General features: G+C 49.3%; 1 protein-coding gene across 5 annotated transcripts in view; it reads right to left on the bottom strand.

Annotated features, from left to right (window-relative positions):
* The window catches only part of Sfi1 (SFI1 centrin binding protein), a 61,835-nt gene that overhangs the window by 210 nt on the left and 34,403 nt on the right, over positions 1–27,222 (bottom strand). For all 5 annotated transcript variants that reach the window (XM_045132397.1, XM_045132396.1, XM_045132398.1 and 2 more), the window contains 20 exons: positions 25,102–25,199; positions 24,431–24,497; positions 19,439–19,569; positions 14,281–14,362; positions 13,640–13,818; positions 12,866–12,941; positions 12,092–12,187; positions 11,601–11,677; positions 9,865–9,967; positions 8,706–8,802; positions 5,618–5,778; positions 5,175–5,249; positions 4,536–4,610; positions 4,255–4,431; positions 3,937–4,181; positions 3,298–3,402; positions 2,952–3,138; positions 923–1,046; positions 740–818; positions 54–165 (listed from right to left, as the gene is read on the bottom strand). In XM_045132397.1, coding sequence (XP_044988332.1) covers positions 54–165; positions 740–818; positions 923–1,046; positions 2,952–3,138; positions 3,298–3,402; positions 3,937–4,181; positions 4,255–4,431; positions 4,536–4,610; positions 5,175–5,249; positions 5,618–5,778; positions 8,706–8,802; positions 9,865–9,967; positions 11,601–11,677; positions 12,092–12,187; positions 12,866–12,941; positions 13,640–13,818; positions 14,281–14,362; positions 19,439–19,569; positions 24,431–24,497; positions 25,102–25,199 — 2,346 coding nt within the window. The remainder of the gene's footprint in view (positions 1–53; positions 166–739; positions 819–922; positions 1,047–2,951; positions 3,139–3,297; positions 3,403–3,936; positions 4,182–4,254; positions 4,432–4,535; positions 4,611–5,174; positions 5,250–5,617; positions 5,779–8,705; positions 8,803–9,864; positions 9,968–11,600; positions 11,678–12,091; positions 12,188–12,865; positions 12,942–13,639; positions 13,819–14,280; positions 14,363–19,438; positions 19,570–24,430; positions 24,498–25,101; positions 25,200–27,222) is intronic.

Below are 27,222 nucleotides of genomic sequence, written 5' to 3'. Positions count from 1 at the left end.
ATGTGAGCTCAGGAGTCCTAGCACATATTACAGGGGCTGCTTTATGGTCTCACCTCCTCCAGTTCTTTCTGCACTTGTCGCTCTACATCCTGATCCTCAGACCCGGGCTCCTCCTGGCTCAGCTCCAGCCACCTACGCAGGCTGCTGGCTTGTCGCTGGCATGACCTGAGATGGAGACACCTGCTGCCTACCAGGATAGGTTCTTGGCATGGTCTCAAGGGAGCCCTCTGGCTGGAAAAGTATGTTGCCTAATTCTGATGAAGGGATGAAGTTTAGAGAATGGTCTGGAAGGGACCTGTAGGCCTAACTTAGGTCCAGATGTGTTTCTTCTAGCCACACCCACCTACCCTGACAAAAAGCAATTCAGGTGGAACTGCCTTGTCCCTCTCAAGGGGACTAGTCTGTTTCTCTCAGATCTCTGAAGCTACAGCATGTTGCTGGTGCCCAGGTCACTAGATGTGCCTGGGACCCAGGACCGTGTCAGCATTCACCTCCATTTAGTCTGGGTAGGTAGACAGAGCCCAGGCAGGTTTGGTCTTGCTCGGTTTATCCTCCTGGGGCCATGTAGGCCCTTCCTAAGCAGGGTGGAGGGAGTAAGGGTAACAAAAGGAGGGACCACCCCCCCCCCTGGAAGTTGACCACCCATAGGGGTCCCAGCAATTGAGGCAGGAAATGGAACTTTTTGCTTCCCAGACCACAGCCACTACTGTAGACAGGTCCCACACACTGCCGACCTTACCAGAGGCTCCACTTTGTGGTCTGGTAGTGCTGCAGCTGCTGATGGATCCCCTCCAGCTCAGCCTCAAGCTCGGTGTGGTCTGTGGTAACAAGGGTGACCACAATCTCAAGCACTATGCTCTCTGGGAGCAGGGACAGCAACGGGGCTATGGGACATGGGTGGACCCTGGTGCCTGCTGCTTACCTTTAACCTCAGTGTCACACCTAGGCCCAGCCCCAGAACTTGTGAAATCCTCAGGGAGCAACAGGTGGGAGTCAGCACCCCTGGCCAGGGTTGAGGGGTCAGGAGCGGTGGGCTGTGCTGGCACCTGTAGAAGGAAGGGTAGATGCTAAGCAGGAAAGCCAGTGGGAACCCTTGGAAAAGGTGTGTCCTTGTTCCCCTCTCACTGCCTGCTCTCCACTGCTCTGCAGGGGTGGGAGAATGGCAAATTCCAGGAGCTGGGCATTGCCAGCCTGCCCTAGCCAGTGCACACAGAACTTGACTCCATTTGCCCCTGCTTTGGGACCTGATACCATTAGTAAAGTTCGATTGGCAGTCATTGTTGAGAGCCACCCTTGGATCAAGGGGCTTCTTAACGACCCAAGCAGAAATAGAATGGCATGCCAGGGCCTGTAACCATTGCAAATGAATTCCAGACACATGTTCCACCTTGGGCATCTGGCTTATGTGGGTACTGGGTAATTGAACCTAAGTCCTTAGGCTTTACAGGAAAGCGCCTTAACTGCTTTTGCAATGGCTAGAGGCCCTGACACACCCATAATATCTGCCTCTCTCTCCCTAACCCCCTCAAACAAAAATATTGGAACTATATTATTAAGGGCTAGAGAGAGGGCTTAGCAGTTAAGGCGCTTGTCTGCAAAGCCAAAAGACCCAGGTTTGATTCTCTAGGACCTACGTAAGCCAGATGCACAAAGCCTTGTACTGTTTAGCCCATACTGGCCTAGTACTTGCTAATGTAGCCCAGGCTGGCCTCAACTTCTTGGCAATCCTTTTGCCTTAGCCTCCAAGTCTTGGACATTTTATTTTTAATATTTTCATCTATTTATTTGACAGAGAGAATGGGCTTTGCAAGCAAATGCCTTAACCACTAAGCCATTCCTCTAGTCCTGGACATTTCATTTTGAGATTCTGTCTTGGTATTAACCTGGGCTGGTTTTAAGTTCACAATCCTGTTGGTATTGCCTAAGTGTGGGGGTTTACATGTGTGCCTCTCATCCCCAGAAATTTAGTACCTTCCCACTATAGCTACTGACTTCTTGGGTGCTGGCCCCAAGGCCCCACCTGGATTATGGAACAGCCCCTCAAGTTCTCACACCTCTGGCCACCCCTGCCCAGGTTCCTCTGGCCCTTCAGTGTTCCTCTTGGAGACCTTGAGAGTTCCGAAGTCTTCATCTTAGCCTGCACTGAGGACACACTATTTAGATGTTGGGCCCTGAGCTCCTCCTTGAAGGCCAAACTGTTATCTCAAATCTGATTGGGTTAAAAGGGACCAAGTTCTTCACCAGAAACCCTGAATTACTTTTCTTCCCTCTCTGTACACCCACCAAAGCAAGTCCTGCCTCACCTGCCTCGTGAGTGGCTTCAGCCAAGACACTAACATATTTTACTTGTGTAACATAGCTCATGGCCACCCAGCCACCAGACACTCTAAGCCCATGTTCCAGACCAGACATGGTAATAACCCTTTAAAACCCCCTCACTAGGGCTGGAGAGATGGCTTAGCAGTTAAGCGCTTGCCTGTGAAGCCAAAGGACCCCGGTTCAAGGCTCGGTTCCCCAGGTCCCACGTTAGCCAGATGCACAAGGGGGCGCATGCATCTGGAGTTCGTTTGCAGAGGCTAGAAACCCTGGCGCGCCCATTCTCTCTCTCTTCCTCTACATTGTCTTTCTCTCTGTGTCTGTCCCTCTCAAATAAATAAATTTAAAAAAAAACAAAACCCTCAGTAACTTCCACTTCCCCATGTTCTAAACTTGCCCCTCAACCTATCCAACCTGCACGGTCTGTGGTCCTCTGTAGGCCTTCACACAGGGTTCTGCCTATCCTGCCACAAGGAGCTTCTCAGGGCAGGGACATTGGCAGGCAGGCTGCTGCGGTGTTTGGGCTTTGAGTGACTAGGGACTTCAAAAATAAGCTTAGCTGTGGCAACAGCTCAAGGATTCAGGGAAGAGCACCAGAAAAGAGCTGGTATCAGGTCCATGGGTAGAGGACTCACCCTGGCAGCTGCTGCCACCCTGCGGGGCATGAAGGAGGAAGGAGGCAGAAGCTCCAGGCCTGGGCTTGCTGCAGAGTGCAGTTTCAGGCCAGGGGCACTTGGCAGGGCCCTGGGCAGGAAGGGCCTCATCAGAGAAAGGCCTGCTGGCTGGGCTGTGCCTTGGTGCCATTCTCGAGGCTTCTCAGGCCTGAGCAGAAGGAAGACAAAAAGCTGGTTATATCACGGAACCCCTGTCTAGGTTGCTGCAAGGACCCCAGGTCACCAAAACAGGCCTCAGACAGAGATGTAAAAGCCTTTGGGGGGGGGGGAGGTTAGGAGGGGTGTGGTTAACAGTCATGCAGCCTACCCCTGCTCCCTGAAGACGCAATACCCCTGGGACCTCTGGCTCCACCCAGGTTCCAGCAGAAACGGAGGACGCCGCGGAGGCTTCCTTGCTGAGCGGGCAGCATTGCTAGGGAGAAATGGGTCTGTTCTGTGGACTGAGACTTGTCAAGTACAAGCCTTTCCATCTTCTAGGGAGACAAGGCAAGACTGGCCCGAGGTCAGCGGGTGCATGAGCCTGGGCCTGGAAAGCTTCCAGCAGTGGAGTACGTTTATGTTCTGCTACATGAGTGCTGCTTTTGACCTGTGCAGCAAGCTGGGGATGTGGGTGTGTGGGTGTTCCACACCACAGGGGAACAACTTCTGGGGCTCCTGTCCAGATCAGGAAGGGAGGGTACAAAGCAAGGTCAGGGACCCAGCACAAGTACGCACTGCCTGCCTGGCACCGGAGACACAGGCAGTGTTGACTGCAAGGGGAGGGGCACAATGGCTCAGCTGTCCTGTCAGAGGACAGGGAGAAGCAGGTGTCACCGGGGAAGGGGTCCTCCACCCACCTCCCCACCCAGCGACTCAGCTGTGACAACCCCATCCCACCCTTCCCAGGGTCGGTTGTCCAGTACGGCCCCAGCTTCCGCTAAGACAAGGTAGAGCGCAGGGCACTCACAGCTCTAGGGGGTGGGGCTCCCCAGCAGCCAGTGCCAGGCTGCCCTGAGGTCGAGGAGCTCGTAGCCTCTTGGTCTCCAGGAAGGCGTCCTCAGCTTTGGCTCCACTGAGAAGGGAACCCTCGAATGTCACTCTCCTGCTGGATGTGATGGGTGCTGGAAGCTGAGAATCCCTGCCTGGGCCCAGCACCTTCTTTTTCCAGAGCTCAGCACAGCGACGGACCGCACAGTGGAGACTGTGGGCTGCCTGCAACACAGCGTCTCGTCAGCTCGGCCCGCCCGCCCGCCCGCTCCCCGCAGCACAGCCTGCCCTGCCCTACCTGGACCTGCTGCTGCGTCTGCAGCTGCTGCCGGAAGGCCTTCATGCCTGCCGTGAAGCGCAGTAGCCGTGTGACACCTTCCTGTTGGAGCCGCCGGTGGTAGGCCCACGCTGCCCACTCGAGCCGTGCCTTCTTCCTCCTCCTCTCCAGCACAAAGCTCAACCACGCAGCCCATACCTCACAGAAGGGCAGGGCAGCAGGTGAGGCCCAGGCATCCATTTAGGGCTCTGCCATGACCCAGCCCACCCCAAGGCAGGAGCAGCAAGTTGTAGACCCATTACCTTTGCTTGTAGTGACAAGGCCCAGAACCACAGAGCCTGTGCTGTACCCCGCTGCTCCTGCCTCGTGGCCTCCAGCTGCGGGCCAGAAATTGGGTTAAGGGACTTCTCAGAGCACGCGCTGTGATCACTGCCTGCTCTCTGCTCTTTAAATAAAACACCTGCCCTCCTAGCAAGGGCCAAGGCCCATGACTGAGGGGCTCAATGTATCAGGGTCTGGGGTTCTGCATGGAAGGAGGAAGGCAAAGGCCAGGGGAGCTGAGAGCAGAGCTGGGAGAGCTAGCTCTCCAGTAGAGCAAGAGGCACCAATGAACTCGCGTCTGCTGGACGGAAAATGCGCACCCTGTTTTGGCTTTGCATCAGTGCCTCAGCAAAGACTTCATTTCATATGCTCCGATATGTTTACGACAATACTGCAGAAAAAGAAGTCTGGCTTTGAAGAGAGTGGCCGTCTTCGACAAATCGCACATGGCAGGGAAAAGCTGATGGTGCCCGTGACTGGATGGGGTGAAGGGAAAGAGTCCTTGGACAAAGGCCATACCCAAGACTGACCCAGAGGTGGGGCTGAGGTCACCCAAAGCTGAGGCCTCGGAGCTAAGCAAGAAGAGAGAGGAGCGGGCATGGGTGTCACATGGCTCCCACCTGCTGTCTCCACTGGTAGAAGCACGTCCGGCAGAGTCTCTGCGCCAGGAACTGAGCTCCGATCCTCGTCAGGAGCTGAGGATTAAGAGCAAATGCGGGGCCCCGGACCTTACTCGCTGCATCCTAGCTCTGAGACAGCTGCAAGTTGACTGTCTTCCTACGGCCAGCTATCCAGGATAATGCCAAGGGAGTCTGCACAGGCTCCACGGGTGTGATCGGCCAGGGTCAAGGTGAGCTAGGCTTCTCTGAGCTACCTTCCCCTTCAGGAGACCTGCACTAGTTGCCCAGAAAGGCACCAATAGCCTCGTTCTTAGGAAATCCCAAACCACCAGCAGCCATGCCAGCCGCCGTGAATTCCACCTGGAGAGCCCTCTTCAAAGCTGTGCTCCTGGCCTGGACACCTGTGACACATGAGCTTACAGGACTGCTACCACCTGCCGTACCTTCTTCCTGGTACACCCCAGATGGTGAGCCTTCCAATGTGCCAACCCATCCAGTAGCAGCTGCTGGCGGTGATGCTGGGCCGCCTGCTCCAGCTGGGCTCTCTGGTGGGCTGCCCTCTGACTGTGGGACTTCCAGCATAGAAACCACCTCCGGAGACAACCTGATACAGAGGCAAAGTGGAGCTGACCATTTCAAGAATTTTTCACAATTGTGGAACAGGGAAGGTTTGGAGGGAAGTTATATAGGATGGAGTCTAGCTTTTTGGGAAAGAAACCACCAGAGGTGGCCCATTACCACTTTTTTTTTTTTTTTTTTTTCTTTTTTAAGACAGAGACGGGGAGACAGAGAAGAGAAGAGAATGGACATGCCAGGGCCTCTAGCCACTGCAAACGAACTCCAGAAGCATGCACCATCATGTGCATCTGGCTTAGGTGGGACCTGGAGAATCCAACCTTAGGCTTCGGAGACAAGCGCCTTCACCACTATCATCTCTCCAGCCCCCATAGCCACTTTTTTAAAAAATTTTACTTTTTAAAAAAATTATCTATTTGAGAGAGACAGAGAAAGGCAGAGAGAGAGAGAATGGGCGTGCCAGGGCCTCCTCTAGCCACTGCAAATGAACTCCAGACGTGTGCGCCTCTTGTGCATCTGGCTAACATGGGTCCTGGGGAATTGAACCTCAAACTGGGGTCCTTAGGCTTCACAGGCAAGCGCTTAACCACTAAGCCATCTCTCCAAGCCACTTTTTAAAATTTTATTATTTCTTATTAACAACTTCCATGATTGTAGACAATATCCCATGGTAATGCCCTCCCTCCCCCACTTTCCCCTTTGAAACTCCACTCTCTAATCATATCCCCTCCCCCTCTCACTCATTTATTTTGATGTCATGATCTTTTCATGGCCACTCTTTTAAAGACAAGTCTGACAATCTTCAGTGATGGTCAGCACTCTGGACTCTGGGGACCCTGTTTATTGCTACATCCTCAAGGGCTATCCCAGAACTGCAACCCTGTCCACAGCCAGTGTGGGTGTGGCCAACCCTAAAGAGCCACCCATAAGGGGCTGACAGACTGAGACAGACTGAGGGGAGACCCTCAGTCTGAGGAAGAAGGGAGTCTACCACTGGAGCTGAAGCATGGATATAATTCAGCCTCATCTCACCAAGGAGGAAACCAAACTCAGAGAAGTCAAGCCAACAGGAGCCATGCAGGAAAACAGTGATGTGATCTGCTGGCCATGTTGACTCCCTGAGCTAGATGTGGCCATGTGTGCCTCTAACCTGAGCACAGAGACAAAAGGATCACTGGGACTCAACATGAGCTCCAGATTCAGTGAGAGAAATTGTCTCAAGGAAATAAGGGCCAGGTGTGGAGGCATACACCTTTAATCCCAGCACTCAGGATGCAGAGGTAGGAAGGAGTCCATGTCAGCATGGGTTAGAGTACCCTGCCTTGGGGGGGGGGAAACGAAATAAGGTAAAAGAGCAATAGAGGAGAACACCTGATGTCCTCCTCTGGCCTCCACACACACACACACACACACACACACACACACACACTATATGCAAGAAAATTTATTTTTAATGGTCTGGTTCTGGACATCCTTTAAAATCTGACAGCCTGGTGAATCAGATGCTGATTTGCTGTGACCTGGTGAGCTTCTGACAAAAGTGGATTTTATCCACTCTGTAGTTAAAAGTATCTTGTGATGAGCTAAACTTGTTACATGAAGAACTAATGAAAGGAAACTATTACCCCTAAAGGTTTGTATAATTTTAAAAATATTTTATTTATTTATTTATTTATTTATTTGACAGAGAAAGAGAATGGGCACACCAAGGCTTCTAGCCACCGCAAAAGAACTCCAGATGCACGCACCCCCTTGTGCATCTGGCTAATGTGGATCCTGGAGAATTGAACCAGGGTCCTTTGGATTTGCAGGCAAACTCCTTAACTGCTAAGCCATCCCTCCAGCCCAGTTTGTATAATTTTAAAGAAATGTTTATTTAGCGTAAAAACATTCTTTTGAGAGCCAGGCATGGTGGCACACACCTTTACTCCCAGCACTCAGGAGGCAGTCATAGGATTGCTGTAAATTCAAGGCCAGTCTAACTCTACATAGTAAATTTCAGGTCAGCTTGGGCTAGAATGAAACTTTACCTCAAAAAAAAAAAAGGGGGGTGCTGGAAAGACGGATTGGTGGTTAAGGCATATGCCTGTGAAGCCTAAGGACTTAGGTTCAATTCCCCAGTACCCAGAAAAGCCAGATGCACAAGGGGGTGCGGCATGGTCCTGCTGCACCCATTCTCTCTACCTGCCTCTTCCCCCACCCTCCCCTCTCTCAAATTTTTTTTTTTTTTTTTTTTTTTTTTTTTTTGGTTTTTCGAGGTAGGGTCTCACTCTAGCCCAGGCTGACCTGGAATTCACTATGGAGTCTCAGGGTGGCCTCGAACTCATGGCAATCCTCCTACCTCTGCCTCCCAAGTGCTGAGATTAAAGGCGTGCACCACCATGCCCGGCTCAAATAATTTTTTTAAGGAAAAAAAAAAATGAGCTAAAGAGATAATTTAGTGGCTAAGGCATTTGCCTGTGAAGCCAAAGGACCCACGTAAGCACAAGGGGAACATGTGTCTGGAGTTCATTTGCAGTGGCTAGAGGCCCTGGCACGCCCTTTCTCTTTCTATCTGTCTCTCTTCTATCTCTCTTTGCTTGCAAATAAGTAAATAAAATTTTTTAAAAAGGAAAGAAAAAAGGAGAGAAGAAACACAGCAACAAAGGGAAAGGGCGCCACATGAAGACAGGTTTGGTTGGAGTGATGTAGCCCTTATCAAGGAACAGCAAGGACCAGGACCGCAGCTACCAGTAGAAGCTGGAAGTCAGGAAGGGTTCTCCAGAGCCTCTGGAGGGAGCTGAAGCTTTGAGCCTCCAGCCCTTTGACAGATCAGTTCCTGTTGTCTGAAATTCCAGGTGGTATGGAGCCTCAGGGAACTAGAATACAGCAGACATAAGTGTGCAGCGCACAGACCCAGGCAGTTCTGGGTGGGTCATGCTCCTCACAACACTGTTACCAGGGGCCCCAACTTACCTCTATCTAGCACCTTCCTGGCCTCCCTGAGGGCAGCAGCCTCCTGTTGTCGGTAATATGTCTGCACTGATGCAACCTCCTGCCACTGGACCAGGACCTGTGGGCAGGCAGGGAACAGAGGGGCAATCGTTTCCCGTCCTGTGTCCGGGGGCATAGGTGGCATCTGCAATGGTGGCTCCTCATGAGGTAAAACTGAGTGGCTAATGGTTGGCTCTCACATGTCTCAAGAAGCAGCCTTCTATCCACATAGGTCTTAGATGTTCTCAGGCCCTTCATAGGAGGCCAGAATCTTGGAGGCTGGGGCTTTCAACCACATTCTGCCTTAGAGAAGTGAAGTCATTATATAGATTCTAACTTTTTTTTTCAAGGCAGGGTCTCACTCTAGCCCAGGCTGACCTGGAATTCACTATGTCATATGAGGGTGGCCTTGAACTCATGGTGATCCTCCTACCTCTGCCTCCCAAGTGCTGGGATTAAAGGCGTGTGCCACCACGCCCAGCTAGGTTCTAACTCTTATTGTTATTTGTTAAGCAGAATGTACATTCTATATTCACTCTTTCTTACATAGGAAACCCAGAAACAAAATCCTTTCAAAAGAAACGAGGAGGGCTGGAGAGATGGCTTAGCAGTTAAGCACTTGCCTGTGAAGCCTAAGGACACCGGTTCAAGGCTCGGTTCCCCAGGTCCCACGTTAGCCAGATGCACAAGGGGGCACACGTGTCTGGAGTTCGTTTGCAGAGGCTGAAAGCCCTGGCGCGCCCATTCTCTCTCTCTCCCTCTATCTGTTTCTCTCTGTGTCTATCGCTCTCAAATAAATAAATAAATAAAAATTAAAAAAAGAAACGAGGAACCGGGCATGGGGGCACATGCCTTTAATCCCACCACTCTAATCCCACCTCTCAGGAGGCTGAGGCAGGAAGATCGTTGTGAGCTCGAGGCCAGCCTGAGACTACATAGTGAATTCCAGGTTAGCCCGGGCTACAGTGAGACCCTACCTCAAAAAAAAGTTGCCTAATGGCATGATGGAGGAGGGTTACCTACCCAGTTTGGGGGCACCTTGTTCAGTACTAATGTCTGGTACCAGCTCCTATGCCACATGCTAGCTAGAACGTGGTGCCCAAACCCAAGCATCTGTCCAGCTTGCCTCCCTATACCTCACCTTGGAACACAGAGTTCTTTGGTAGTGGGCACTTGCTTGAGAATTTTTTCTGGCTCCTTGCAAACGGGCCATGGTATTGTCTCTCCAGCGATGTAACACCCACCTACAGGGACAGAGGCCAGGTAAGGAGCAGGTGACCCCAGTTTAGAGGGACATGGAAAGCTTTTGTGAATCATTTTCATTCTTCCCCAACTCTGAGTAAAGACTATGCCTCAGAGCATGTTTCACCGACACGTTCAAGCTCTTGTCTATACCCAACAGAGGCCGAGTCCATGCTCGGTGCACAAGACCGAACACGAGGACCTCAGGAGTTTATATGACAAAGGGGACACAGAGCCATGACCACAGGATGACAAACCGGGTGATTCAGAGTGCGAGAAACAAAGTATAGAGACTAGGAAGCCAGAGGAAGGATAGCTAAACCGCAGCACCTGCCTGCTGCCCAGGAGCCTGGGAAAGCCTGCTTTCTCATTCTGCTCTGAGGGACTGGATGGAATTTTATGGGCCCATGGCCCTCTGGATACCTAGCAGAGTCTGGCCTTAACAATTACAAAGGAAAAGATGGGGCTGGAGAGATGGCCTAGTGGTTAGGGCATGTGCCTGCAAAGCCAAAGAACCCAGGTTCAATTCCCCAGGACCTACGTTAGACAGATGCACAAGGAGGCACATGCCTCTAGAGTTCGTTTACAATGGCTGGAGGCCCTGGTGCACCCATTCTCTCTCTCTCTCTCAAATATTAAATATATAAATAAAAATAACTGTTTTTAGCCGGGCATGGTGGTGCACACCTTTAATCCCAGCACTTAGGAGGCAGAGGTAGGAGGATTGCTGTGAGTTTAAGACCACCCTGAGACTACATAGTGAATTACAGGTCAGCCTGGACCAGAGTGAGACTCTACCTTGAAAAAAAAAAGAAGTTAAAAAAATTATTTTAAAACAATTACAAAGGAAAAGAAAAGGAAGCGGGGTGTGGTGCTGCACACCTTTAACCACAGCACTCCAGAGGCAGAGGTAGGAGGATCACTATGAGTTCAAAGCCAGCCTGAGACTGCATAGTGAATTCCAGGTCAGCCTGGGCTAGAGTGAGACTCCACCTTGAAACCCCCCACCAAAAAAAAAAGAAAAATAAAAGAAAGTGGGGCATGGTGGCACATGCCTTTAATCCCAGCACTCAGGAGGCAGAGGAAGGAGGATTACCATGAGTTTGAGGCCACCCTGAGAATACACAGCGAATTTCAGGTCAACCTGGGCTAGAGCGAGACCCTATCTTGAAAACCCAAAAAGAAAAATGAGGAAGAAAGAGAATGAGAGGCTAATTGGGAAGGAGCAAGCTTATAAAGAATGACAGGTAAATGCCCTTCAGTGGAAAGCAGCACAGATGATTCTAGTGGGCCAGGAGGGAACTATGGGGAACTGGCAGAGGAGAAGATGAAATGGTGCCTTAAAAGGCCAAAACTTACAGGTGTGAAGCAGGGAAGAAAAGGTGCTGAGGAGCTGCGCAGGCAGGCTGAGAGGCAGTGGGTGGCTGGGAGCTGCCTTCTAACGCTGCCCACACAGACACACTGCACGCGTTCAGTACATGCTGAGGTGAACCAGCAAAGCAAGAACCACATATCAGCAGTACGAGGAACTCACTGAGCCCATCATTTGCCTGGCCCGAGGCAGGACGCCTCACGACAAGTGGCTCTGGAGTATTTTTCCCCCGCCTAGGCTTCCAAGGCACTCGGGAGACTCACCGCAGCAGCTGCCTGTTGTGCTGGCTCTCCCTGGCCGCCACCTCCCGCAGGACGCTCCGCACTCTGTCCTGGTAAGTCTGTAGGAGAGGAGGACTAGAGGGAACCTTTGCATCCACACTTCTCCACTCTTGCAGGCAGGCCTGTGCGCAGAGCACTCATACAGGGTGGGCCCTCACTCCAAGGCCAGCAGACACTTGCAGAGCATCCTGCCAGGCCCAACCCCTGGATGCTATACAAGGACCATCTTGCCTGTGTTACAGCATGTGTAATCACTTTGCCCAACAAGGACTGACAGACCTATAGGTAGGACACCCAATGTCTGGAGCACCCACTGTTGAGCCTTGTTGAATTGCTCTGGACAAGGACATAAGAAAAGAAAGCTATCCAGAACCACTCCCCCCAACACACACACACACACACACACACACACACACACACACACACACACACTCCTACAGCAGTAAGATCGGGAGGACAGCAACATGTCCTACCAGCCACTTCCGCAGAGCCCTGTGCAGCAAGGCGCGCTGACCATGCAAGTCAGCTCGCATCAGCTTCTTCCACTCCTCAGCCTTCAGGGTCAAGCACTGTGGACACAGGGAAGAATGGCTACCATGGGCGTGGGTGAGGGACCAGACAGGGGCTGATTCTACCTTTGTTTCTATTTTACATTGTGTGAGCTGACATATGGTACTTAACTTCTCTGAGCCTCTCTGAGTTTTGTTTTGTTTTGTTTTTATTTATTTGAGAGAGTGAGGTGAGAGAAGCAGGGAAAGAGAGTGAGAGAATGGGCATGGCAGGGCCTCCAACCACTGCAAATGAACTCCAGACGCATGTGCCACCTTGTGCATCTGGCTTATATGAGCCCTGGGGGATCAAACCTAGGTCCTTTGGCTTTGTAGGCAAGGGCCTTAACTGCTAAGCTATCTCCCCAGCTTGGGTTTTGTAAGAATCCAATGAACAAGAAGCTGGTAGCAAATGCTGGTGAATGGTAGCTTAAACATGTTAGACACTTGGTAAAGTTCCTGTAAATGGTTAGCTCAAGAACTATACATTTCATAAGGTCATGCAAGAACACAAAGTCTTGAGCTAATCACCTCACGAAAGTGAGTTGACATCTCTTCATCTGCTGCCACCCCCACATCAGAGGCAGGTGGCTTCTGGGGCACTGTGGAGGAGTCCATCTGTCTGCTCTGAGTCACACTGACAAACAGCTCCACCTGTCCAAAAGCCACACTCGGGCAGTGCCCATGCCAAAGTCTTACCTCCCTCCACCTGCTCCAGGCCCAACGCAGGAGCCGTGCTGAGTGGAAGCGCACAGCCCGTGACCTGCCCATCCTCCTGCAGGGGAACAGGGACTCAGCAATGTGACCAAGACCACAGGGGCTCCCGCCAAACTCCCCTCGGCAGCCGCTGCCCCACTCCCAATGGCTGAGCTTCTGGGGGAGCAAAGTCCCCCTCTGAAGAGCTACCCAACGGTCTAGGACTCCTCCAAAACAGTACACACAGATTCCACAATTCTGCAGCCACTTTCCACTGCAGAGGTGCATCTACACCCCAGGCCCCACTGAGGAGGAGGCCAAGTGAGCAAGCAGTGAGATGCTGGAACCTCAGTCCACCAGAGGATTCAGAAAAGCACCATAGAAGTATTATGTCTGCACTGGGCACATGGGCAACCTGTTCTATACAGCCCTGTGGACTGGTGCAAAAGGCCACACGCTGCCCTCTGGTCACAGCTGGCGGTCCTGCATGGTCAGTGAAGACCAGACGGGCTTATCAGCTTATGTTCTACTCCTGGCTATAGTCATGTCAAATGGATCCCAGCCAGTAAGCAAGATGTAGCCAAGGGACAGGACCTCCTGATGGTCGGGGCATTAGTCTCAGATGAATTCCTGAGGGTGAGAATGCCATGAGAGAGGCCAAGATCTTGCCCTAGTTTCAAGTTGAGCTTCTGGGACTCGCAGCCAGCCCGTGCTGACACAAGTCTGGATGGCACTTGAAGCTGCCTGGGTCAGCTTTGGAGCAGAGCTAACACTTACTCTGTCCTGACCCCTTGGGCGCTTTCCCACCAGACAGAGAAAGCCTTCCTAAGCAGCCCATGACGGTGGTGGGTACAGGCTACAGCTTGCCACTCCCGCTCCTGGTGATGTGATGCTGCCAGCTGGTGCCACGTGATCCAGGACCTCCGCAGAAGCTGCCTCTCTGCCTGAAGGATGGCCTGAGGCAGGATAGGAGAAAGCAAGCAGAACAAGTCAAGTAGGAGGATCTAGGGAAAAATGCCCAGGGTTGGAGAGATGAATTAGAGGTTAAGGAGCTTTCCTGTGAAGCCTAAGGACCTAGTTTCAATTACCAGGACCCACATAAGCCAGATGCAAAGAGGGCACATGTGTCTGGAGTTCGTTTGCAGTGGCTGGAGGCCCTGGCGTGCCCATTCTCTCCCTCCCTTTCTCTCTCAAATAAAGAAAATATTAAGAATGCCCAGACAACAAAAAGCCTGCAAAGCGCACTGACAATGGACACCTGTGTCCACACCCTGCTTCTGGCTCATGAGCCACAGTCAGGAAGGAGCCTTTCAGGGTAGGCCTGGGTCTATGCAACTACCTGAAGAGGTGGGATGTGAGGGCAAAGGCTACCACCAAGTCCTAGGCCTCCAGGCCTTTACTAAGTGACAGCCACATACCATTCTCTCTGCCAAGCGGTTTTCTCGATGCTGAAACATCTTATGCCACCAGATAGCAAATACCTGCTTCTCTACTGTTTCCCTGAAACACAATCAAACACAGAAAAAAGAGAATTATAGTCAAACACATAAAATAAAGGGGATGGTGGCACATACCTTTCATCCCAGCACTCGGGAGGCAGAGGTAGGAGGAGTGTTGTGAGATTGAGGCCAGCCTGGGACTACAGAGTGATTTTCAGGTAAGCCTGGGCTAAAGTGAGACCCTACTTCAAAAAACCAAAAAATTAAAAAATTAAAAATAAACTAAGTAGCCAGGCATGGTGGCACACGCCTTTAATCCCAGCACTTGGGAGACAGAGATAGGAGGATCACCATGAGTTCAAGGCTACCCTGAGACTACATAGTGAATTCCAGGTCAGCCTGGGCTAGAGTGAGACCCTACCTTGGAAAATACAAAAATAAATAAATAAACTAAGTACAAGCTCCGAATATGTGGATTTCTCCTTAGCAGACAGAGGAAATAGGAAACGGGAAGAAATGAAGACAACAGGAGCCCCCATACCCAAAATTTTCCCACTAATTTCCAGCACGGCTCAATGTTTGCACAGAATTGAGCCAGACTCTTAAGAACCTCGTTCCTCATTAACCCTACACTTAATTACCACCGTTGGCCGATGGTGGCTCATGAAAGGCCTTCAGGTGTATATGGACTGAGCAGGTTGGAGGGAGACCCAGAACAATACTTAAACTAGTACACCAGGTACATCAGATTTGAGAACCACTGCTCCGTGTCACCTACTCACCACAGCAAAGACAAGTGACCCAAGGCCCATGGGCTACATATGGCAAAGCCATGAGAACCAAATTTGTGTGCTAGGGGAAGGGATACTTCCCTGGCATATAACATAGAAGAAATGCTGATATGGGAAACTAGAGCTCACAGAACTGACATCACAGACTGAGTGGTGAATCAGTTTATTTTCACACCAGCATGGGCCCAGGGGAATTTCTTCCACAGCCTGGACCCAGAGCTCTGACAGCGCAGAGTTTATATACCTTTTCTTGGACTATTCATTACTATCAGTTCTCTGAGCTCAGAGTCCCGGCCTAATGCCAGAAACCTTGAGTAAGTGATAAGCAAGTTTTACAGACACAGAAAAAAATAGTCAACTAGTGGGCAGATGTCTGCAACTGCACTATGGAGATAAAAAGAAGCATAAAATGATTTACAATAGGAGCTACAATATGGCCTTCAAACAGTTCAAAAACTACAGTGTCAGTCAGCACAGAAGACTGCCCAGTATAGCATATAACCAATACAAAAGTCTACACAGTGCAGGATGACTTTGGGGGCAGGGCCTCTAAATTTCCTTTCCAATTTCCACCTCAGTGTCACTTAACCTCTTAAAAAAAAAAAAAAAAAAAAAAGGAGCCAGGCATGGTGGCACACGCCTTTAATCCCAGCACTCAGGAGGCAGAGGTAGGAGGATCGCCGAGAGTTCGAGGCCACCCTGAGACTACATAGTGAATTCCAGGTCAGCCTGAGCCAGAGTGAGACCTTACCTCGAGAAAAAAAAAAAAAAAAGCTGGCCAGGAGAGTTGGCACACACCTTTGAACCCAGCACTTAGTAAGCAAACACTAGACACATGCGCCACCTTGTACATCTGGCTTTATGTGGATCCTAATTGAACCTGGGTCCTTTGGCTTTGCAGGCAAGTGGCTTAAAAACTACATCATCCCTCTAATCCTACTTATACAAAATTTTTTTGAGAGAGACAGAGAAAGAGGCAGATAGAGAGAAAATGGGCATGCCAAGGACTCCAGCCACGGCAAATAAACTCTACATGCATGTGCCGTGTGCATCTGGCTTGTGTGGGTCCTGGGGAATCAAACCTGGGTCTTTAGGCTTTGCCGGGAAGCACCTTAACTGCCAAGCCATCTCGCCAGCCACTATTTATACATTTTTTAATTATTTATTCACGCGTGTGTGTATGGGAGCCCCAGGGCTCTCTTGCTGCTACGCACAAACAGAAGGCGCACATGCCACATTTTGAGTCGAGCTTTATGTGAGTTCTGAGGGACTGAACCAGAAGTGGCAAGTCTTTGCAAACAGTACCTTTAACCTCTGAGTCATCTCCCAGCCCTGATTACATATTTGTTCTTTATGGATTTCTTGGTTTTTCAAGGTTGGTTTCACTCTAGCTCAGGCTGACCTGAGCCAGGCGTGGTGGCGCATGCCTTTAATCCCAGCACTCAGGAGGCAGAGGTAGGAAGATCACCATGAGTTCGAGGCCACCCTGAGACTACACAGTGAATTCCAGATCAGCCTCTAGTAGAGTGAGACCCTACCTCAAAAAACCACACACCACACACACACACACACACACACACACACACAGGCCAGTCTGAGATGACAGAGTGAATTCTAGGTCAGCCTGGGCTAGACCCTACCTTGGGTGAGACCCTTCCTTGAAAAACAAAACAAAACAAAAAAAATACTAATTTGGAAAATTCATAGGAAACAAGTATTAATTATAGTTCTGCATCAAAAACTATAAAATAAAGCCAGGCATGATGGCACATGCCTTTAATCCCAGCACTCTGGAGGAAGAGGTAGGAGGATCACCATGAGTTCAAAGCCACCCTGAGACTACATGGTGAATTCCAGGTCAGCCTGGGTCTCTAGAGTGAGACCCTACCTTGAACAAAAAAAAAGAAAGAAAAAAACAGAACAAAACATTATGAGGGACTGGAAAGATGGCTTAGAGGTTAAGGAGCTTCCTGGCAGAGCCAGGTTCTATTTCCCAGCAACCATGTAAAGCTAGATATACAAGTTGCACGCATCTGAAGTTCATTTCAGTGGCTAGCAGGCCCTGGCACTCCCATTCCTCCCCACCACCAAAAAAATAAAATAGTTTAAAAAAAAAAAAAAAACCACTATGAGGCTGGAGAGATAGTCTCACAGTGAAAGGTACTTGCTTACAAAATCTGATGGCACAGACACCTCAAGGTTGTCCTCTGACTCCATATTCATACTGTGACACACATGCCCTCCCCCCCACACACACACAAATAAATAAAGTGAGAATCTGAAAATCTAAGTTTTTCTAAAATGGTCCAGCCTCGGAATCAGCACAAGCTCTGGGACAGCCTTCACCATCCTTCAGGATCCTGGCTACTCCCTATCTCCATATTTTTGGCCCCTACAACCTTCAGAGCGCGCGCGCACACACACACACTCACACAGGGGGAGGGGCAGAAACACCAAACTTGTCTGCTTGCTCTTGAGGAGACAAAGTGGTATGTATGTGCTCTAAGTACTGGAGCCATTTCTCAAATAAACCCTCCATCAGATCATAGTACAGACACCAGGTAGAGAGGAAGCTGCTCTGGCTGCTGGAGAGGGGACAGAAGCCAGAGCTGTCCCCTGAAAACCATCTCTTCCAGCTTGGCGCTCAGGAGCCCTGGAGTGCTGGGTGATCCTCTCAGGCCAGCGTCTGCAGCCGGTCAAATTTAAGATGGTGGCACTTCCTCCGCACACATGCCCCTCCCTCTAGCTCTCCATCCTAGGCTGAGGCACACGGAGCACAGGGTAGTCCCCACACTGTGCTTTACTAGTGCCATGCATGAGCTCCAACCAGCCACCACCCGCAGATCCGCCCAATCCCTAGACCAGCCCTTCTCCTTTGGTGACTATGGCCACCCATCTCCACCCGCTGGCTCCCAGAAAGCTTCCTCCAGATACTTCCATGCTCCTTGGCTACTCTCAGCACTAGCTTTGAGCTCTAGAACAACTTTGGCCTGACACAATTACAGATACATAGATCTGTTCTCTTGAGCCATTTTTCAATGCTTTCTTGTGTAAGTCTCCTCTCACAGGCTCCTACAGTCATCAGAAAGACCTTCCTCAGTATCACCTAGAAAGCACCTGGACTCTGGACTAGAGATTTCAATTTATAACCTGGCTCTGCCACTTAATGACTGTTACCATGGTAGGTCACCATTCACTGTCCACCCATTTTCAGGACTACTCTGAGAAGGAAATTATTAATGAAGACAATGGTATCACAGGTGTAATGAATTTATATATCCTTCTTTCTTTCCTCACTCCATCCACCCATCCATCTGTCCATCCATCCTAGGTTTGCTTAAGACAAGGTTTTATGAGCCCAGGCTGGCCTTGAACTTGCTAGGCAGCCAAGGACACATTCATTTTCCTTCTTTTCTTTCCTTCCTTCCTTCCTTTCTTCTTTCTTTCTCTCCCTCACTACAGCTCAGGCTGACATGAAATTCATTATGTAGTCTCAGGGTGGACTTGAATTCACAGAGATCCTACTATCTCTGCCTCCCAAGTGCTGGGATTAAAGGCGTGCGCCACCATGCTTGGCTGCATTCATTTCATTTCTGCCACCGATAAACACCCAGCATAGTAGCTGGGTGATTAGGAATTTTTCATTCCGTCCCACCATCATATCGTTAGGGAGTCTGCTCTGAGCACATTTGAAACAGAGGGAGCTATAAAGATATTGGTTGTTCAGCTCCTTTCTAGCTTTGTTCATTACGACCATAGTTTCAATTCTTTTTTTTTCTTTCTTTCTCTCAAGGTAGGGTATCACTCTAGCCCAGGCAGACCTGGAACTCTCTAGTCCTAGGCTGGCCCTGGAGCACTCCTACCTACCTCTGCCTCCCATGTGCTGGGATCAAAGGCATGTGCCACCCCACCCAACTTAGTTTCAATTCTTTAAAAAAAAAAAAAAAAAAGGTCTTGCAGAACAGGAAGTCATCATTTCAGGGAAATCACACCCATTAGTTCCTGCCCAGGCAATAACATGTGACCCCATAAAGGCTTGGATCCACAGATCCATTGGGGAGCTCTAACAGAGCTCTCAGTGGCATGAACGGGGGCCAGGGCATAAAACACAAGCTATTATGAAAGCACTTGCAATGAGAATGCGCAGAAGTTATCCCAGTGGAAGCGCTGGCTGAATTTTCTAGCAAGATGAAATCAATAAATACACGTTACTGAAAAACCAAGAATAACCAGACCTTGGGTGCAGGGGGGAGGGGGCTGAGAAGCTGCAAAGTCAAGGAGCTATGATGCTGGGAAAGTTGGACTAGAGATGCATGCCTCAGGCAGGCAGAAGCGGCACAGCATACCTGTGGAAGCGCGCTGCTCTGGTGGTGAGGGCACAGTCCTGCTGGTGCCGTCGCCAGAGTCTGCTCCATGTGTGGAAGGCCACAGGCAGGGCTCTCCGCTGGAAGTGACCGTCCGCTCTGGCCTGTAGTAGCTACAGTAAAATAATAAATGGTCTTGTGCTCTGCTTGTTTTTAAATGAACTTTCAAAGATACATTCTTGAGGGAAGAGCATTTCCTATGCAATAAAATTCAGAACATGGGCTGGAGAGATGGCTTAGCAGTTAAGCACTTGCCTGTGAAGACTAAGGACCCTGGTTCGAGGCTCAATTCCCCAGGACCCACGTTAGCCAGATGCACAAGGGGGTGCATGCATCTGGAGTTCATTTGCAGTGGCTGGAAGCCCTGGCGCGCCCATTCTCTCTCTCTCTCTCTCTCTCTCTCTCTCTCTTTGCCTCTTTCACTCTCGATCTCTCTCATATAAATAAATAAACAAAAAATTTTTTAAAAATTCAGAACAAGAGGCTGGAGAGATGGCTTAGTGGTTAAGGCGCTTTCCTGCCAGGTTCAATCAACCAGATGCACATAGTGGCGCATGTGTCTGGAGTTTGTTTGCAGTGGCTAGAGGCCTTAACATGCCAATTTTCTCTCTCTCCCCTTCTATTCCAAATAATAAATTTTAAAAAATTAAATAATATAATTTTTCACCTGTGGCCTAGAGGTATCCATATCTATTGCCTATTTTATTGTTTATCAGCATTTAGCACAGCAATATGTATGTTTAATTGTTTATTCACTTACCATTATTTATGCATGTGGGTGCACAGGCACACCAGAGGTCAACATCAGGTGTCTTCCTTTATTGTTTCCCTACTGTATGTTTATGAGGCAGGAACTCATACTGAACCTAGAACTCACACTCAGCTAGACCAGCTAACCAGTATGTCCTGGGAATGTGTCTGTCTCCACCTCCCCAGCACTGGGAAAATGTGTGAGCCACGTGCCCAGAATTTACATGGGTGCTAGGGTTCCAAACTTGGGTCCTCATGCTTATGCGGCAAGCGTTTTCATTCACCAATCCATCTCCCCAATACAATGTACTGTTTTTTCTTTGTATTGAGGCAGGATCTCACTCTACAATCCAGGCTGGCCTTGAACTCATGGTGATCCTCTTACCTCAGCCTCCCAAGTGCAGAGATTTCAGGCATGAGCCACTACATCCAACTTCCATGTATTGGTGGGTTTTAAATTTTTACTTATTTCTTTGCATGTGTAGATGCACAAAGACCTCTTGCCACTGTGAATGGACACCATGCACTTGCACCACTTTCTGTGTTCTGTTTAGATGGGTGGTGTGAAAACTCAACCAGGGGCAGCAGGTTCTGCAAGGAAGTACCTTTAACCATTGAGCCACCTCTCCAGCCCCTTCTTTTTTTCTTTGTTTTGCTTTTTTGGTAGCCCAGGTTGACATTGTCTTTTATTCACTTAGCTTGAACTTCCAATCTTCCTGCCTCTACCTCCCAAGTGCTAGGCTTACAGGTGTGTACCACCATGCCTGGTTCTTGTCTTTTTGTTTGTTTGTTTGTTTTTGAGATAGGTCTCACTCTAGCCCAGGCTGACCTGGAATTCACTATGTAGTCTCAGGGTGGCCTCGAACTCCGTGATCGCCCTACCTCTGCCTCCCGAGTGCTGGGATTAAAGATATGTGGCACCACGCCCACCTTGCCTTTTTTTTTTTATGTGAGAGTGGGAGTATTGGCATACCAGGGTCTCAGCCACTGCAATCAAACTCCAGATGCGTGCAACCCCCTTGTGCACATGTGCAACCTTGTGTGCCTGTGTCACTGTGCATCTGACTTACATGGAACCGGGAGAGTTGAATATGAGTCCTTAGGCTTTGCAGACAAGCACCTTAACTGCTAAGCCATCTCTCCAGCCTTGGTTCCTGTTTTTATTTGAGATGGAGGTCTTGTTGTGTCACCCCCCCCACACTGACCTGAATGTCACTCTGCAGCTCTCATGCTGACCCCAGACTTGTGGTGACCCTTCTGCCCTATTTCTTCTTGAATGCTGGTATTACAGACTTGTGTCACCACACCCAGCTTACAAATATGATCCTTTAGAAACTTTCTAAGAGTAACAGTTCAGTTCATTCACTGATTTGTGCATCTGAATTAGTCAGCACATCCCCTCTGGCAAACACTTCCCTGGGCTAAGGGGAAGGGAGACAGGCCATGCCCTGCAGGGACACACAGGCCAGCAGCAGACAGCTGTGAGATGCTCGTAGACACTACACACGTGGAGTGACTGGGCTGGCGTGGAAGGGCAGCTGGACAGAGGACTGCAGGTGCAGTGAGGAGCAAGAGCCCAAGGAACCTTCCAAAGTGACTGGCAGCCAGGCATGGTGGCACATACCTTTGAGCCAGCACTCAGAAGGCTGAGGTTGGAGGATCACAGCAAGGACACCCTAAGACTACATAGTGACTTCCAGGTCATCCTGGGCTATAGCAAGACCCGACCTTGGGGTGGGGTGGGGGGACCTGTAGCCTCATGGCCAGGTGTATTTGTGAAGGTAAGTGGTGGCAGATAGGAAGGGCGGACAGACAAAGAAGGTCTGGTTTCTGGAGGAGCCTGTGCACCTTGCTCAAAATTCACATTCTATCCCAAAACCATGGGGAGCTGGCCAGCATCCGTAGATTCACGTGTCAGACTCTTAACAGCAGATGGATTGAGATGGGGGTGGGGACAGCAATGCAAAAATAGCTAAGGGAAGTTCAGAGTGTCTTCCTCTGACTCATTTCCAGGGATGGCTACATGTGGGCAATTTCCATGCAGACATCATCACATGAACCAACATCCCCGCTAAGTTTGAATATAGCTTCACGATCCTTCCCTGTTCAGCATTCTGACACCTACTGCCAATCATCAGAAACAGCCTCCACGCTCATACTTACCTGCCACCCTAGGGTTAGGTAACCACCCTGGGGTAAGGCTGAGAGCAGCAATTCAGCCTACTTTGTATCACAGCTAATGTCCCTCAGTGCTAAGTACAGGATCTGAGACACAACGTGTATGCTGTAGTTCTCGAGTAGAAGCTGGGCATACAGGCACACTCCCAGAACCCTAGCATGCCAGGAAATGCAACAGGAGGGTCACAATTTGAAGCCAGCCTGGGCTGCACAGTGACTTCCAGGCCATTCTGGGCTATATAGTGAGATCTTGTCTCAAAAACACCAAAACAAGGCCTGGAGAGATGGCTTAGTGGTTAAGGTGCTTGCCTGCAAAGCAAACAGCCCCAGGTTCGATTCTCCAGGTCCCATGTAAGCCAGGTGCACAGAGTGGCACATGCATCTAAAGTTCTTTTGCAATGGCCCTGGTGCACCCATGCTCGCTCTCTCTCTCTAACTCACTCTCTCTCCCTTTCTCTGTCTCTAATAAATAAATTAATTAAATATTTTTATTTTAAAAAAAACACCAAAACAAAAGGGCTGGGGAGATGGCTAAGTAGTTAAAGCACTTGCTTGCAAAACCTGCTGTCCTGGGATTGATTCCTCACACCCAAATAAAGCCAGATTCACAAAGTGGAACATATGTCTGGACTTTGTTTGCAATGGCAAAAGGTCCTGGCATGCCCATCTTCCCCCAATCTCTCTTTCAAATAAATAAATAAATTAATTAATTAAAAAAAAGAGGAGCCCAGTGTGGTAGCACATACATTTAATCCCAGTACTGGGTAGGCCAAGATAGGAGGATTTTCATGAATTCAAGGTTACCCTGAGACGACAAAGCGAATTCCACATCAACCTCAGCTCGAACAAGACCCTACCTTGAAAAACTACAAAATAAATAAATAAAATAAAAAACAAGGGGCTGGAGCCGGGTGTGGTGGTGCACACTTTTAATCCCGGAATTTAGGAGGCAGAGGTAAGAGGATCACCATGAGTTCGAGGCCAGCCTATGACTACATAGTGAATTCCAGGTCAGCCTGGGCTAGAGCAAGACCCTATCTTGAAAAAACAAAAACAAACAAACAACAACAACAACAACCATAAGGGGCTGGAATGATAGCACAATGGTTAAAGGTCTTGCCTGCACAGCCTACCAGCTTGGGTTCAATTCTCAAGCCACCCATATCAGTCAGATGCAAAAAGTGGCACCAACCGGGCGTGGTGGTGCACACCTTTAAACCCAGCACTCGGGAGGCAGAGGTAGGGTGATCACCGTGAGTTCAAGGCCACCCTGAGAATACAGAGTGAATTCCAGGTCAGCCTGGGCTAAAGTGAGACCCGACCTCAAAAAACCAAAGGGGAAAAAAAATGGCACATGTTGGTACTGTTTTCCAGCAGTAAGAGGGGTCCTGGTGTGCTCATGCACACACTCATGGGAATAAATATATAATTTAAAAACAAGACAAGCTGAGTGTCGTGGCACACGCCTTTAATCCCAGCTCTCAGGAAGCCGAGATAGGAGTTCAAAGCCACCTTGAGACTACATAGTGAATGCCAGATTAGCCTGGGCTACAGTAAGACCCTACTTTGGAAAAAATAAAAACATAATAAAAAAAAGTATTTCTTAAGCAAACTTCAACCCTTCTCCATCTGCCTGGCTATTGGCATCATGACCCCAACCTCTTCTGTCCACTGGGTTCCCTGTGCCTCACACTGGCAGCACTTGTGGGAATAGTGCTTTTACACCACTGCCCATGTCGCCTCAAGGTCACGCCAGGGGTCCCATAAGAGTTCACAACAAATGAATGTGAGTAAGGCATGACTGACTGGTGGGAGCCTCTGTTCCCGAGAGTACCTGCCTCTTCCTAGCAGATGAGGGAAAGAGAGTGGTGCCGACTCCCAGAGAGCAGTCGTGGGGAGAAGGAAGGAAGCCCTCTTAGCTTGAGATCACACCATTTCATCCAAACCAGGTATCTCCTGGCATGGACCCTTGCCAAGGATGTTTCCAAAGCCAAGTGACCCCAAGAAGCATGGCAGTAGGGCCATCTGTTGTGATGCACTCCGCACCTGCTTGCGTCTTCTCTCCTGAGCATATTGTAACCATGATCGGATACACCTGCGTAGCAATGTCACCCTGGAACGAAACACAGGAAACAAAGGAACTTCAGGTTTCAGGTTTTACTTTTAAGGTAGTTGGATCTGGATACAGTTACTTCTTGAGAGTTCAAGGCATCCCAAGGGCTTACTAGTTCCATTCTAGCAGAGAGGAAGGTTAGGAACTCAATACTTAGCCCAGTACCCACATAAAGCCAGATGCATTAAAACTAATTTTAAGAAGAAAGAAGAAAGATCATTGTACCTCCATCTATTCTACTAAAAGCCAAATATGTATGCAGAAAGCATTGATTTACAGTGTGACCTCCCCCTTTAAAAGGCCTTTCTGGACCTAGGAGTTGTGGTGCACACCTTTAAGCCCAACACTTGGGAGGCAGAGATAGGAGGATCACTGTGAGTTGAAGGCCAGCCTGGAACTACAGAATAAGTTCCAGGTCAGGTCAGCCTGAGCTACAGTGAGAACTACACCCCACCCCCACCAAAAAAAAGAAAGAAATTGAAAAAGGCCCTTCTGAATTTGTGGCATTAATTCATGCCAGGGGATAATGATTCACTCCTGGAAAACCCTAAATCAGAATCCTCAGGTGTCCCTCAAGAGGCTGAGGCTGAGCCTAGAGTCCCACCTGTAGTGATTCCAGGCCTCGTGCAGTGAGGCAAGCTGCTCTCTCTCCTCCCTCTGCTCCATGCAAGACAGCCAGAGGTTCCAGAACCTGCGCAGCAGCTGAAACGAGATAGCAAGAACACAGAAGTTTATCAAGGTGAAAAGAGAAATGACAGCCGGGCATGGTGGCAGCAGGAGGCAGAGGCAGGAGGATCGCCATGAGTTCGAGGCCACCCTGAGACTGCATAGTGAATTCCAGGTCAGCCTGGGCTAGAGTGAGACCCTACCTCAGAAAAAAAAAAAAGTGACATGATGCCTCTTAGCCTGTTAGTGACTCCTGACTCCAACACAGTGTGAGCTCCCCCAAAGCAGATACTGCCTCTGGCATACAACAGGCTTACAGAACTACGGCTGACCTATGGAGCTACACTCTGGACCAATCTGAAAGGATCTTCCAGTCTAAAGAAATATGAATGGGGCTGGAGAGATGGCTTAGCGGTTAAGCGCATGCCTGTGAAGCCTAAGGACCCCGGTTTGAGGCTCGGTTCCCCAGGTCCCACGTTAGCCAGATGCACAAGGGGGCGCACGCGTCTGGAGTTCGTTTGCAGAGGCTGGAAGCCCTGGCGCGTCCATTCTCTCTCTCTCTCCCTCCCTCTGTCTTTCTCTCTGTGTCTGTTGCTCTCAAATAAATAAATAATTAATTAAAAAAAAAAAGAAATATGAATGAAGATATTATTGTTATTCTTGGACTTATGGAAGACAATGTGTTTTTATTTATTTATTTTTCTTTCTTTTTTGAGGGGGGTTTTTTGAGGTTGGGTCTTGCTCTAGCCCAGGCTGACCTGGAATTCACTCTGTAATCTCAGAGTGGCCTCGAACTCTTGGCAATCCTCCTACCTCTGCCTTCCAAGTGCTGGGATTAAAGACATGTGCTGTCATGCCAGACTTATTTATTTTTGTTTTACTTTTTTTTTTTTTTTTTAGACAGGGTCATGTGTTCTCCTGCCTATCTCCTGAGTGCTACAATTACAGGTGTCCATCACCATGCCCAGCTCTATTAGTTAATTTTTTAAATATTTTATTTATCTGCAAGCAGAGAGGAAGAATGGGCACATCAGGTACACTTGCTGCTACATAACATGCTCCAGATGTATGTACCGCTTTGTACATCTGGCTTTATATGACTATTTGAACCTGGGTAGGATCCAGGCTGGCTAGCCTTTGCAAGCAAACACCTTTAACCACTGAGAAGTCTCCCCAGCCCCTAACAGTTATTTTCTTTTTCGAGGTAAGGTTTCACACTAGTCCAAGTAGATCTGGAATTCACCATATAGTCTCTGGGTGGCCTGAACTGATAGCGATCCTCCTAACTCTGCCTCCCAAGTGCTGAGAATAAAGGTGTATACCACCACACCTTACTTGTAATAATTTTTTAAGGGGGAAAAAAAGATTTACATTTTTTTTCGACCTAAGGTCTCTCACTCTAGTCCAGGCTGATCTGGAATTCACTACGCTATATAGTCACAGCATGGCCTCAAACTCATGGCGATCCACCTACCTCTGCCTCCCGAGTCTTATTTATATTTCTGAGGCAGGATCTCACTATATACTCCAGGCTTATACTCATGTTCCTTCTATCTCAACCTTCTATGTACTAGAATTTTAGGCATGTGCCACCCACCTAGGTAACAATGCCACTTTAAAATTTCAGTGGGGAAAGGGGAAAAAGTTACTTTAGCCAGGCATGGTGGCATGCTCTGCCTTTCACCCTGCACTTGTGGCACACTCCTGTAATTCTAGTCCTCGGGAGGTAGGGGCAGGAGAATGGTAAATTCAAAGCTAGGTAGGCTATAGTGAGTTCAAGGCCAGCCTCAGCTAGCTAGTGAAACCCTGTCTCAAGTACAAACAAAAAACTAACCAAAAACTCTAAGCTAATCTTTGAGCACAAAGGTTACAAAATGATCATCAGGGGCTGGAGAGACAGCTTAGTGGTTAACGTGCTTGTCTGTGAAGCCTCAGGTCCCAGGTTCGATTTCCCAGGACCCACGTAAAAGCCAGATGCACAAAGCGGCACATGCGTGTGGAGTTCGTTTGCCGCAACTAAAGGCCCTGGCATGCTCAAGCTCTGTATGTCTAACTGCTC

This window comes from Jaculus jaculus, chromosome 13 (assembly GCF_020740685.1).
Source record: "Jaculus jaculus isolate mJacJac1 chromosome 13, mJacJac1.mat.Y.cur, whole genome shotgun sequence".
In the NCBI taxonomy this organism is placed as follows: domain Eukaryota; kingdom Metazoa; phylum Chordata; class Mammalia; order Rodentia; family Dipodidae; genus Jaculus; species Jaculus jaculus.
This window is presented reverse-complemented; position numbering and strand designations above follow the sequence as displayed.